This window comes from Nannospalax galili, unplaced genomic scaffold (assembly GCF_000622305.1).
Source record: "Nannospalax galili isolate Female #2095 unplaced genomic scaffold, S.galili_v1.0 scaffold833, whole genome shotgun sequence".
Taxonomy (NCBI): Eukaryota; Metazoa; Chordata; class Mammalia; order Rodentia; family Spalacidae; genus Nannospalax; species Nannospalax galili.
In genome coordinates this window covers 379594-392506 of record NW_008333374.1, presented here as the reverse complement: position 1 = coordinate 392506, position 12913 = coordinate 379594, and the positions used below count along the sequence as shown (strand labels likewise).

The 12913-nt window shown below is 49.0% G+C and overlaps 1 protein-coding gene across 2 annotated transcripts; it reads right to left on the bottom strand.

Annotated features, from left to right (window-relative positions):
* Nucleotides 1-500: 500 nt before the first annotated feature.
* Cd22 (CD22 molecule) lies at nt 501-12058 on the bottom strand. 2 transcript variants are annotated; one of them, XM_008828074.2, is made up of 13 exons: nt 12022-12058; nt 11418-11783; nt 9917-10204; nt 8003-8269; nt 7603-7866; nt 5661-5921; nt 4984-5247; nt 4643-4906; nt 2815-2911; nt 2611-2686; nt 2210-2328; nt 1752-1833; nt 501-1088 (listed from the first exon to the last, which is right to left on the bottom strand). In XM_008828074.2, exons 1-13 carry the CDS (start codon nt 12056-12058, stop codon nt 957-959), a joined length of 2517 nt encoding a protein of 838 aa, XP_008826296.1. In that variant the 3' UTR covers nt 501-956. The 2 variants fall into 2 exon arrangements, with proteins under 2 accessions (XP_008826296.1, XP_029416932.1); XM_029561072.1 differs by lacking the exon at nt 7603-7866.
* Nucleotides 12059-12913: the final 855 nt, after the last annotated feature.

The window sequence follows — 12913 nt, the reverse complement described above, 5'->3', positions numbered from 1 at the left end:
GAATTACAGTCATGTGTTGATACCTGGCTCTTTTTCTTTTAGTCATTCTTCAAGAAATATAAAAGATAGGAATATTAAGTTGCATTTTGAGAATCCTCCAATAAGGGGCTGGGCAGGCATGGCTCTAGGGTACTGGCCTGGCATGTACAAGGCCCCATGTTCAATACCAGCACTGCAGGACAATGGTACCCTCCTTTTTTGAGGATTGATCCTGAGATTACCAGGAGACCCTTCCCATCTCCCAAGCCCCCAAAAGCCATTCCTATCTCCAGGTCTCCAGTCTAGCTCCACCAAGCAGCAACAGGAAAGAGTTTGTTGGCATTCAAACATGGCATCTATGCCATTTTTTATTGTTCAGCATTTAATACATTACGTTCATTCATGTCAGCATGCATGCTCAGTGCTGGGGACCCCTGAGGGAAGGTGCCACCATATAGCCTCTCCATGGAAGCCCCATCTTACTCTTAGACATGTTTGTAGAGGACAAGTCAGCTTGGGGCACTGTTTCTTTCTACCTCATTTCTGCCCTTCCTAGGAATTTCCCCCCAGGGTCAGAAATTGGGTATAAGATTAGTGAGTGGGGGTGGGACGATAAAGGGGCACAGAAGTGAAAAAAATAGTGATAATCCTTGCCAATCTCAGCCAGTCCCAGCAGGGACACATCTAACTGAAGTAAGACAAGAGGTGGATGGCGACAGATGGCTGCAGTTGGGACAGGGGACATCATATGGTGTAGGGTGACAGTTTCCAGTGCACAGAAGGCTGGCTGACTCTGGGCCAGCCATGAGGTTTTTTAAGTGATTGTGTGTGTGCACACGCATGTTGCATGTGTGTATGCACAAACATGTGTGTCTAGGAAGCTGTCTGTAACTTAGCAGCTGAGGAGTAGCAGTAGCCAGAGAAGTTGTGTGTCTTCCTTCAGCTTCCAGAACCTTCCACCGCGGCTGCTTCCAAGGTCACTGCTTGAGGGTCACGTATTCTACATTTTCCTTCACCTGAGGCCGCTCCCCAGCCCCAAACCGAACCAGCTCCGAGTAATGGATGCCCTCATCCTCTGGGCTGTTTGGAGTCACATTCTCGTAGTCACCCTGTGAATGCCACAAGAAAGTCAGATGGGCCTGGTGGTGACCAGCCTCCTTCCTCGCACTTTCCAGCATTTTCTCCTTGATTCCTCCTGGGGTGGGGCTGGAATATCCAAGTAGGGACATCTTGTCCAGGAATGGCTATGTTCCACCCTTAGACACTACCCATCCTGGCCGTCACCCCAGTTCTGCCTGCGCAACTGCTATGGTCTAAATGTGTCCCCCAAGTTTCCTGCATTGGAAACTTAACTCCCAGGTATACATGTTATTGATCATAAGAGGTGGGGCCTGTGGGAGGTGACTGGATTGGTGGATTAATAGGTTCTCCAGGAAGTGACTTTGTTAAGGAATTGAATTCTCTGTCATATACTCCCTGGCCACAGAATGCTTGATGTCACCTCAGGATTCTGCAGATTCCCCACCACCAGATACAGCCTCTTGACTCTGGATTTCCAGAACTAACCATGAGCCAAAATAAACTTCCTTTCTTTATAAATCACCCAGGATCAGGTATTAAACTATAGGAACAGATAATGACTTCAGACAGTGACCTTCTCCAACCAATGTCCTGCCTTACCCACCAGAGTGTTTACCAAGTATGTCTCATATGGACTCTTAGTCGAGGCCAGGACCCAGGTCCCCATGCCTTCCATAGTTCTGGTCTCTTACCATTTGACGCTTCTGCAGCACTGAATAAGTAACCGTGTCATTGTTTGGAAGGGGTCCCTGGGTGGCTGAGGTCCTTGCATCTCTGAGGGAGAACAGAAGGGCAGCTACACATGAGCTTCTTCAACAAACTCCTTAGTCCCCCCACAGCACCCTAACCTCAGCACCTTACAGAAAATTATCTGGAAAATTTGCATGCCCAGGCATAGTAGCAGCTGATGGAAAAGCTTATGGAACAAGTGTGTGTGTTACACCAGCCTGAGTCTGGATACTCACTCCTGAACTAAAGAGTTCCTACCCTGAAGCCTGCTACTTACATTGTCATGGAACACGAATGAGTTCATTAATGAGTGTATGGCAGTGCCTGGCACAGACCTGACACAAAGAGGGCAGGTGGAGACACGAGCCTTTCCTCCCTCACCCTCCAGACTGCAGGTGCCAACCTCTGGTACCCTCCATACCCAGCGGTGGGTGTGTCAGTCTCTGGAAAGCGCAAGATAGAGTAGTTAACGCTGTCATCCATCACTGGATTGTAGCATCCCAGGGACTGGGGGCGTTCCGAGAGAGGGGTCCTTCTAGCCTGGAAGAGACAGGTTGCAGCTGTGACTCTCTCCCTATGTTCCTGTTTCCTTTTCCTGCCCTTTGACCCCCCCATATCTCCCCAGGGGACTTTTTCCTTTGAGACAGGATTTTGCTATGAAGCCCAGGCTGACCTCAAATTTGCCACCGACCATCCTGCCTTGTCCTTGTGTGAGCTGAGATTCCATGTGTACACCCATCTCTAGAGCACCCATCTCCTTTTCACCGCTGTTCCCCTCTGATCTTCAAGAACCACCTGCATCTCACCACCCACCCATCCTACCTTTTTATTCCTCACAAAGAAGCTCTGAGCACTGGAATTTTCCTGAAGCCCCTGCTGGCTCTGAGTCCTCTTCCATCTAAGAAACAAGCGCTTTGTGAAGGAACACAGGATGATCCCACAGGTTGGAAGCTGCAAGACTGAGTGACTAGAACACGGGGAGGATTGGGAGGGAGAAGGTAGGGGCAGGGCAGCGGAAACACTCACTTTCTCTGGAGTTTCACCCCCCAAGTGGTCAGGATGAAGATGGCCAGGAAGAACCCTAGTCCCAGGGCAACACGCTTGCCAATGGTCTCCGGGCTGTCTGGTGGAGAAAGGAGAAAGCAGACTCACTCTTGCCCTCCTCCCGGCATGCATCCCGGTCCTCCTTGCCTGCACAGCTCTTCCATGAGTAGGAGAGTGACACAGAGCAAGATCGAGACTTGGTCCCTATCTCCCTGCTCTGTCAAGAGTCAAGGACCAAGTCTCAGCCCCCAGCAGGAGCTGTTCCACGGGCAGGTCACACACAGAGCCCACTACATTCACTCTTCTTGATGTGCAACCCTCAAAGAAGTTTGGCCAGACTACGAGAACTTAAAATGCACTCATCTGCAGACCCGGCAGCTCCACACAGGAATTTGTTCTGCACCCGTCTTTGCAGCCTTGCCCAAAGCAAGGGACAGCACACCTCCACCTTGAAGAGGGTGCTAGGGAGAAGGGATGAGCAGCTGCGGTTCATTCAGGGTGCACAGGGAAGCCCTTTGAAAAGAGACGGGGCACAGGCTGGGCGTGGCCACTCCCAAGTATAATCCCAACTCAGGGAGGCAGAGGCAGGACTGCCTGGAGTACAAAGGCCAACCTGGGGTACATAGAAAGACACTAAAAAAAAAAAAAAAAAAAAAAAAGGAAGAGTGGGTTTGGGGGGAATGGAGAGGAGCTATTTTGTTGTTTTTATTTCTTTTGTTAAAATTTTTTTTATTTTTAATTTTATTGTTTTTATATGTGTTACCTGCATGTATGTTGTGTGCCAGGTAGTGCAATGCCCTCTGAGGCCAGACTCCCCTGGAGCTGGAGTTACGGACAGTTGTCAGCTGCCATGTGGGTGTTGAGAATTCGACCTGGGTCCTCTGCAAGAGCAGCTATGCTCTTAACCACTGAGCCATCTCTCTTCTCCTTTATTGTTGTTGTTCTTGTTTATTTTGTTTTTGAGATAAAGTCTCCCTGTAGCCCCAGCTGGCTTGGAACTTGCTATGTAGACCAGGCTGGCCTCAAACTCATAGAGATCCACCTGTCTCTGCCTCTGGAGTGCTGAGATCAAAGGTATGTACCAGCATGCCCCAACTCGTTTTGTTTTTGAGACAGTTTTTTTTTAGACCTTGACCTCGAAGTGATATTCCTACCTTAGCCTAACAAGTATGCACATCCAGCTTCCCTTTTGTGCTTAAAAACAATTTCTAAAAATATGTGCTTGAATTATTTTATTTAAAACACTAAAATCTCAAAAGATAAAAGAAACGCTCTTTAAAAAAAGAACTTGCAGAGTATGGTGGTATACACCTTTAATCCCAACTCTCAAAGGAAGAGACAGGCAGATCTTTGTGAGTTTGAGGCTAAACTTGTCTACATAGTGAGTTTCAAGACTGCCGGGGCTTTGTAGTGAGACCCTGCCTCAAAAACCAGAAAAGGAGCGTATCTGTCAACAGTAAGCCATACACACAGAGGGAAGGAGGAGGAAGGAAGGGAGAAAGGGAGGGAAGGAGAGGAGGGAGGGAAGAATGGAGGGAGGGAAGAAGAGAGAGACTCAGGAGGAAGCTGGGAGTACCTGGAAGGTAGGTGCAGCCTGTGAGGAAAGGAGAGACTGAAGGGAGGGGGATAGGCCTATAGAGCAGGACAGGGTAACCTTCTATCTAGGAGCTGCTGAGCAGATAGTGTGCCCCGGCTGGGTTGGCCTCAGGAACAGAATAGAGGAAGTGGGACCATAGCCCTGGGGAGGTAGCTTCTGGGGTAGGCAGGCCAGAGTAGGGGGGCACCCCAAAAGCAGAGGGGAGTGCCTTACAGTAGACAGTGAGGGTGCTGGGTGGCGACATGCCCGTGCCCAGCTTGTTGGTCCCCTGGCAGCGGTAGGAGCCTGAGTGTTGAATCTTTAGGGGCTCCAGTTTCAGCTTCTGGCCAGGGTAGTAGAGGTCTTGGTCATTCTGGTCAAACCAGGTGTACTGCAAGACAGGCGGGTTAGCCTCGCTCTCACAGGTTAAGGTTGCCTTCTTCCCCTCCATCACTCTGTCCCCTGGACTAATGGACACACGCAGCCTCCGAGGAGGATCTATAAAGGGAAACTGAGTCAGACTGGCTTGTCACCTGCTCTTCCCCATGCTCAATCCCCAGCTGCAGCAAACTCACACAGCACTTGGAGCCTTGAGTCCTGCGACGAGGTCTGTCCGATGGAGTTGTTGACCACACAGTTGTAATTTCCAGCATCTTCTGGGGAGATGGAATTGAAATTGAGGTCTCTCCCTTCCTGCATGAAACTTCCATTTTTCTTCCAGAAGAAGTGAACTTCTTTGGGGTGGCTTGCTGAGAAGTTACATTGCAGGAGGACATGTTGCCCGGCATGGATCTCTGACTGATGGCTGATCGTCAGGACATTCACATCTCTGGGAGCATCTGCAAGGCCAGATCCACTGGTATTATTTCCCTTCTTACTGTCCTCAGAACTTCCAGTCCCCTTGGCCAGGACTTTCTGTCCCCTTGACCATGACTTCCTATCCCCTTGTCCAGTGCTTCCTATCCCATTGGCTGGGACTTCCTGTCCCCTTAACCAGGACTTCCCATCCTTCTGTTCAGTACTTCCTGTCCTATTGGCCAGGACTTCCTGTCCCCTTAACCAGGACTTCCCATCCTTCTGTTCAGTACTTCCTGTCCTATTGGCCAGGACTTCATGTCTCCTTAACCCTAAGGCCTGGCTGTTCTCCCTCAATCCTCTCTTGTGGACTGTAGCTCAAGTTCCCCTCTCTGCACCCTTCAATCCCCATATTTCAGTGAAGCCACCTCCCAGGTCCCCCTGCCCTGTCACTCACAGTGGACGTTCAGGTTGACAGGGGTAGCCCACGAACACCAGCGATTACAGGCTGCACACCTAATGGGTATGGCATTCCAGGCAACTTTCTGAATCTTCAGCACCCTTCCAGGTGTGGGCTCGTTTCTGGAGCCCGAGACGCTCCACTCATAGCGAGTAACTGCTGGATTGCTGGAGGTATAACTACACAACAGGGTCACACTGTCCCCTTCCCGGATTGGTGTGGAGTTTTGAATCACCGTGGTTACGTTCATGGGGGCATCTGAGAGGAGAGCACACGAGTGGGTAAACAGGCTGCTTTTCTTTCCTTTGGCAGGCCTTACACTGAACCTGTGGCCTTACACATACCAGTTAAGTGGTCTCCTACTGAGCTACAACTCTAGCTCTGTGAAAGATTTATCGTCCTCTTTTTTTTTTTTTTTTTTTTTTTTTTTTTAAAAAAAAAAAAAAAAAAAAAAAAAACTTTTATTTTTGAGTCAGGGTCTTGCTAAGTTACCCAAGCTGGCCTTGAACTAGCTCTGTAACTCTGGCAGGTCTTGGACTTGTGATTCTCCCATCTTAACTTCCTGAGCAGCTGGGACTGTAAGCTTCCACCACTAGACCCAGTTGCAAGGCTGCTTTTCAGGAAAACTTTACCTTCCTGTGCTCCATGTTCACACTGTTCCTGAATGAAACCTGCTTCCCTGTTGCATCTATGAAGCACATTGTCAGGGCCTGCCGCATCTAAACCTGTGTGACTATGGGCTGCAGGCCTCAGTCTACTGATCTGTCAAATGGGCACCAAGAGCACCTAACGTTCTGGAATCCCCCAGATGGGGATTAAAGCAGCAGATGGCATGTGATAAACAATAAACATCACTGCAGCTATTCTGTATCCAACAGGACATCCTTGGCCATACACATGTCACTCAGCATCCAAGCATGAAGCCCATGGATTCTCTGTCCTGGGAGTGACTCAATAACGAGAGTCACTGTGTTAAGGAGGATCAGTAAGGGTGAAATCATGAGACATTCATTCCAGTCTGCAAAACTTTGAGGATTTCTTCAGGGCCTCAGCTGCTGCCTAGTAACACATCTCCATGTCCCTGGTGAAGCCCCAGCATGAGGCAGGCTCTCAGGCTGTCCACGCTGACAGCAAACTTGCTACGTAGCCAAGAATGATCTTGAACTTCTGAGACTCCTGCCTCCACCTCTCAAGTCCTGGGGTTGCAGGCATGTGCTGCTAGTTTGGCTTATTTATGCAGCTCTGGGGATAGAACCCAGAGCTTCATATATGCTAAGCAAGCCCTCTGCCACTGAGCCACACTCCCAGTCCCTTACTGGGGGATTCTAGGCAGGGCCTCTACCACTGAGTCACACCCCGACCCCTTCACTGGGGGATTCTAGGCAGGTGCTCTACCACTGAGGCACACTCCTAGCCCCTCACTGGAAGATTCTAGGCAGGTGCTCTACCACTGAGCCATGTCCCCAGCCCCTCACTGGGGGATTCTAGGCAGGTATTTGGCCATTGATCCATGTCCCCAGCCCCTCACTGGTACATTGTAGGATAACACTGTCATTGAGCTTCATTCCTGACCCTCTTTTTTACTTTTTGAGAGAATCTCACTAAGTCGTCCGGGCTAGCCTTGAACTCGCTCTCAATCAGCCCCCACACCCCCTCCCTGCCATGCCTTGTACTTGTGATCCTTCTCCCAAAGTTTTCTCAGTAGCTGGGATGACAGGCCTGGGCCACCAGGCTGGTGACATTCATTCATTCAACAAACATCTACTGAGCACCCACCCTGGTCCTGGTGTGGAAATCTTGAATGTAGCTGTAAAGTTAACATATTCTTGATTGCTTGCTCCTCCCACCCCCAGGATCCCCTGCCCACTCTCTGCCTTCCTTCTTCCCCATTTCACTCTTTCCTCTAAGAACCCGAGGTCCTTTTCATGCGGCGGCTCACATTGGACATCTAGCTCCACTTCCTCGCCAATCTGTCCAGATCCCAGAGAGTTTTCGGCCAAGCAGGAGTAATTCCCAGCATGCCACAGGAAGACTTTGGGGATATGTAACTTCTCTTGTGTGCTTCCGGGCATCTCTTTCCCATTATGATACCAGGTGTAGTTTGTTGCTTTTGGACTGGCCAGTGAGATGCAAATCAGCTCTATTGATTTTCCTTCTTCAGCAGGAGAGTGGGGGATCTGAACCTTGGAAGGTTCCGGAGGAACTGGAAGAAGGCACAGAGGCAAATAGGCAGGTGAGCAGAGCCCTCTGATCTGGGCAGGCAGCCACCAGAGTCTTCTTATCGTGTCTTGAGAACCCCCCTAATTTCCCGCCTCCCTGCCAGCTTCCAGGAGGCTCACACAGCACCGTGAGGGTCACTTCTTCCGACTTCCCTTGGCCCTCTTCGTTGGAAGCCTGGCAGTGGTACCTCCCGCTCATGGCCTTTGTCACTTCGGGCAGAGTTAACGTGAGCATCGTCTGTCCGTTCAAGATGTTCCCATCCTTGAACCAGGACACAGTCTTATATTCTGGATTGCTGCTGGTGACCTGGCATGTCATGGTCACAGAGTCCATCTCCATGACAGCAGTCTCTTTGGGATAGACCTCGATTGTCAACTTCGGGGTGTCTGGAGGAACAGAAGGGCAGTTGGGGAGGGGACAGGGAATTCTTAGTGGCCGCACTTTTATTTTGACGAAGCAGTGGCTTGTACATAGGTGGTTCCTTTGTTTACCCAGATGCCAGCCACAGCCCCTCACTCGCCTCTTTGTACCCCTTTCTCATGATGCAACCAGCAACATGCCTAGTATTATCCACCAGAGCCTGTCACTGTCTGCTTAAAGCTATCCAGTGAGCTCCTGCAGCCCAGGAGACCCAATGTCCCTCCCCCTGCACTTCCTTCCTCTCCTACCATTAGCCTCTCAATGAATGTCATCTTCTCTGCCTCCTGGCTCTCCCATAGACACACTATGCCTCCACCTCAGGACCTTTGCACTTGCTCTTTCTTCTCCTGGAATCTTTACCTGCCCAAACTCTCCCTCTCTTCATATCAGCCTATGTTTTGTCTTCTTCAGTGATGTCTACATCCATCACTCCCACCTTAACCCTGCTTTCTTTATGCTGTTACAGAGAGAGAGAGAGAGAGAGAGAGAGAGAGAGAGAGAGAGAGAGAGAGAAGAGGACCATCTCTTGGGTGTTATACCTCAAGAGCTGTCTACCTTGTTTTTTCTCTCTCTTTTTTGTTTATTGCTTTGAAATAAGGTCTCTCATTGATTTGGTACTCATCAATTAGTCTGGGCTTTTGGCCAGTGACTCCCACGGATCCACCTGTTTCTGCCTCCGCAGCACTGAGATTACAGGCACATACCATCACAGTCAACTAATATTATGTAGGATCTGGGGATCAAATGCAAATCACTTTTTATTAAAACAACAGAAGGGGTTTATTAGCTTGCCTAAGCAAGCACTGAACTGTCTCCTCAGCCCTCTCTCTCTTAATGCACACATCTTCTGCTGCCACTCCTGATCTGTATTTCTTGGTTAATCTATTTTTTTTATTGAGCTTTTAAAATTTTATGCAACATTTCCCACTCAAATTCAGAGCCTCCCCCTGCCCCAGGTTAATCTACTTTTTATGTACCCCTGGGCAACACTTGTTCCATACAGGCAAAAACCGGCTCAGTGTCATATCCCTTCTCACGCAAATTGACATCCAAGATAAGATCTGGCACCTAATTGGTTCACAGCAAATATTTATTGAATGAATGAATGAAGCATGAAACAGTGATGTAAAACTTTTCTTCTCAATGGAAAACAAAAAGGCCTAACCAGATGATCCTCAAAGCATGCAATGGCTGAAGAATTGATTGGCTGATTGACTGATTTAGTGGTGCTAGAAGTTGACCCAGGGCCTCCGGTGCCAATGGGTTACATCTCAGCCCTGAGTTTTTGGAGACCAGGTCTCACTAACCCAGGCTGACCTCAAATTCGACATCTCTCTGTCTTGGACTCCTGAGTGCTAAGATTATAGGTCTTCACCATCACACCCAGCTTAGACTGTTTTATTCTACTAGGTCAAGACAGAGACTAAAATGAATCTGTGTCCTGAGACACAGAACTGAAAAGGGAGACAGTGGGAGAGCCTGCGCCATCCCCTGCAGCAGGTGACTAACAGCTGAACCTTCTATGGACATAGGCTCCTCTAACCCTTGGTGGGGCCCAATGGGGTTTAGGGAGAGAAGGTGACAAAGATGATGCCCTTCCCACAGAGACTCACGCTTAACATCCAGCCGCACTGTGTTCTCAGAGAGTACTTGGGTAGAGTTCCTGACCTGGCATGTCACATTCTTCCCATGGTCCGTCCACTGTGGTTGGAAGGTGAGCTTGCTCTCAGTATAGACGCTAGTGAGGAAAGGGGAGGTGGAGGTGACTGTGGGCCCTTTCAAGGACCACTGCAATTGGATGTGGTACCCAAAGCATGTGAAATTCAGCCCACAGGTCAGAGTAACTGTCTGGGATTCCTTGATTTCTGGTGGGAGTCGGATGTAAGGTGGGAAGGGCGACTCTGCGAAGAAATGAGGTCAGGGAGGCTGCTGAGCAATCCTGATGGGTAGAGGTTTTGTACAACTGATTCTTGGATCTTTGCTAAAAGGTGTCATAAGTACAAGCTTACAAATGCCATTTCTATAAGGAAAGAAGGCATAAAGTAGCGACAGGCCTGATCTGTGCCGATACAGTGGACAAGGTACCTCCCTCTACTTGGGCAGCAGCTAGCACCTATCTCACGGATTCCATGTGGCCTCTTCCGTTTGGATAGTGCAGTTTGGGCCTGGAGATCATGATGACTTTCCAGCCCTTCTGAAAAAAAAAAAAAAAAAAAAAAAAAAAAAGAGGAAGCTGGAATCTGGGAGCAGTGGATGGAGTGTGGACAAGCCTCCCACCCCTGGGAGCTGGGGACTGTGGAATGGACTAGCCTTCCACCCCTAGGAACTGTAGTCTGGGCATGAACTAGCCTTCTACCCCTAGCTTCAGGTATCCTCTTTCCAATGACTGTGGAGCCATTGCTTACAAGGTCTTTCTACGTTTTGAAAACTAGTCTGTGACAGGCCTTAGAGACACTGAGCCTGCCAGGAAACTGAATTTGATACTTAGTTTCATTTTTCACTTCCTTACTTTGGTTTACTTTCTAAATGGCCTCAGGATCAGCCCAGATGAATTTTTTTCTATTTAGTTCCACATGTATTATTTATCTTTGGTTTCATGCTTATGTTTGTTAACAGCTCTATTGGCATCAGCCAAGCACAGGATCCCTTCAGTGGGATGGACCTGCGGTTTCCCCGGACCAGCTTACACATTGCCTAGCACTGACCTCTGAAAAGAAAAGCCATCACATGGACCAACCACAACTCTAGGGCCCCAGCTGTGTTTAATGGGTCATGTCTGAGTCCTGTACATTTGTCCTCTAGCCTCGGAGCGTTCATTAATCTTGGTCTCTAACAACGCATTTGGAGATCTGAAAATCCAAAGCTGCATTGTCTCTTGAGAGATGAAAAGATCTGACAATCTAGACCCGGAATTCCAGAATGGGTGCCAGCTGAGGGGCCGGGGAACCCCCAAGGTGGGACATGGACGTGTGCAGCAAGCAACTGAGCACAGTGCCCTCTTGTCTTGCCCCAGTCACTTGTTGGCATCCCTTGCTTGGGATGACAGGCAACTCAGGACTCCTGCCTCCCGCCTTGCCTCTGCTGGGGTAGGGACCACTTCCCCCAAGGCCTTACCAGAGACATTGAGGTGAATTTCCTCCATCCATTTTTCTTTGTCCGTTTTCATCCTCAGTCCCACCAGACCGCTGTCATTGACACGTATCGGGTGAATTTTCAGGGTACAATTGTCTTTTGAATCTCCCAGGAATGCTACCCTTCCGTACTGAGCCTGGAACTCTGTGTTCTCATAAAGGGTAATCCCCATGAAGTCTTTGGTGACATTGTCATACCAATAATTCTGATACAGGACGACATTTTTCAGGCGCTCATTGTTAGGTAGGATTTTATACTTGCAAGGAATCCAGATGCAGGCTCCCTCCCAGGCGTAGAGAGTATTGGGATGTTCAATTATCCATTTAACAGCAGCCAAAGCCAAGTATTCTGAAACCCATGACACTGACAGAAATCGTTATTGAGGGTGAGGAGAACTTTCACAAGAATAGGGAATCCTGTCTGAAGTGAGAGGGAGACACAGAGGACCAAGATACAGGAGCACAGCACATCTGTCTCTGTGCATACTGCCCCCCCATTTCCTCTCCACTGCCCCAGATTCATACCCTCTCTGCATTACCCACTGACATCCCCAAACCCAGGTACCCGCCTAGACCTCAGCCCTTACCTAGAATCAGGAGGAGCCATGGGCACAGGACACGCATGGTGTCTTGTCTGGACCGGACCTAAGACAGAGAGTTCGTCTTTAAGCTGGATGTGGTGGCATGGGCCTATAATCCCAGCACTCAGGAGGTTAAGGCAGGAGGATTGCCACAAATCTGGGGTCAGCCTGGGCTACATATTGAGACCCTGTCTCAACCCAAAACAGAGTTTGTCTTTTGCCATTTGGTTTCTTGTTTCTCTCCCATCCTCTGAGTGCTGACCCTGGGGACCATATCCAGTTATATCATGATGAGGAATTGGGGGGAGGGGGCTCGTGGAGTCTTTTCTAGGTATATCATGCCTCTCCTCCAAGCAGAGAGCTTACTTTCCTTTCTTTCTTCCTCTCTACCTCTCTTCCCTCCACCCATTTATACTTTAAAAAATTTTTATTTTATTTATTATTATTACTATGTGTGCATATGATATGGGTGGGGGACATGTACATGCCCCAGTGCACATATTATGGAGGTCAGAGAACAACTTTGTGGAATCAAGTCTCTCCCTCCACTTTTACATAGGTTCTAGGTATCAAACTCAGGTCACCAGGCTTACACAGAAAGTGCCTTTGCCCACTGAGCCACCTTGCTGGCCCCATTTATAATGTTCTTTAAGCCATCATGAGCATCGAATGCTGGACCCTGGTTGCAGGGAGCGTCCCAGGCTAGCTGTGCAGGATTTTCTACAGGGGACAAACAGTGATTTGAAAGACTGGGGAAAAAGTATTCTTTTTTTTCTTTTCTTTCTCTTTTTTTTTTTTTTTTTGGTCTTTTTGAGACAGGGTCTCCTTGTAGCCCCCATCTGGCCTGGAACTCACTATGTAGACCAGAGTGGCCTCAAACTCACAAAGATCCACCTGA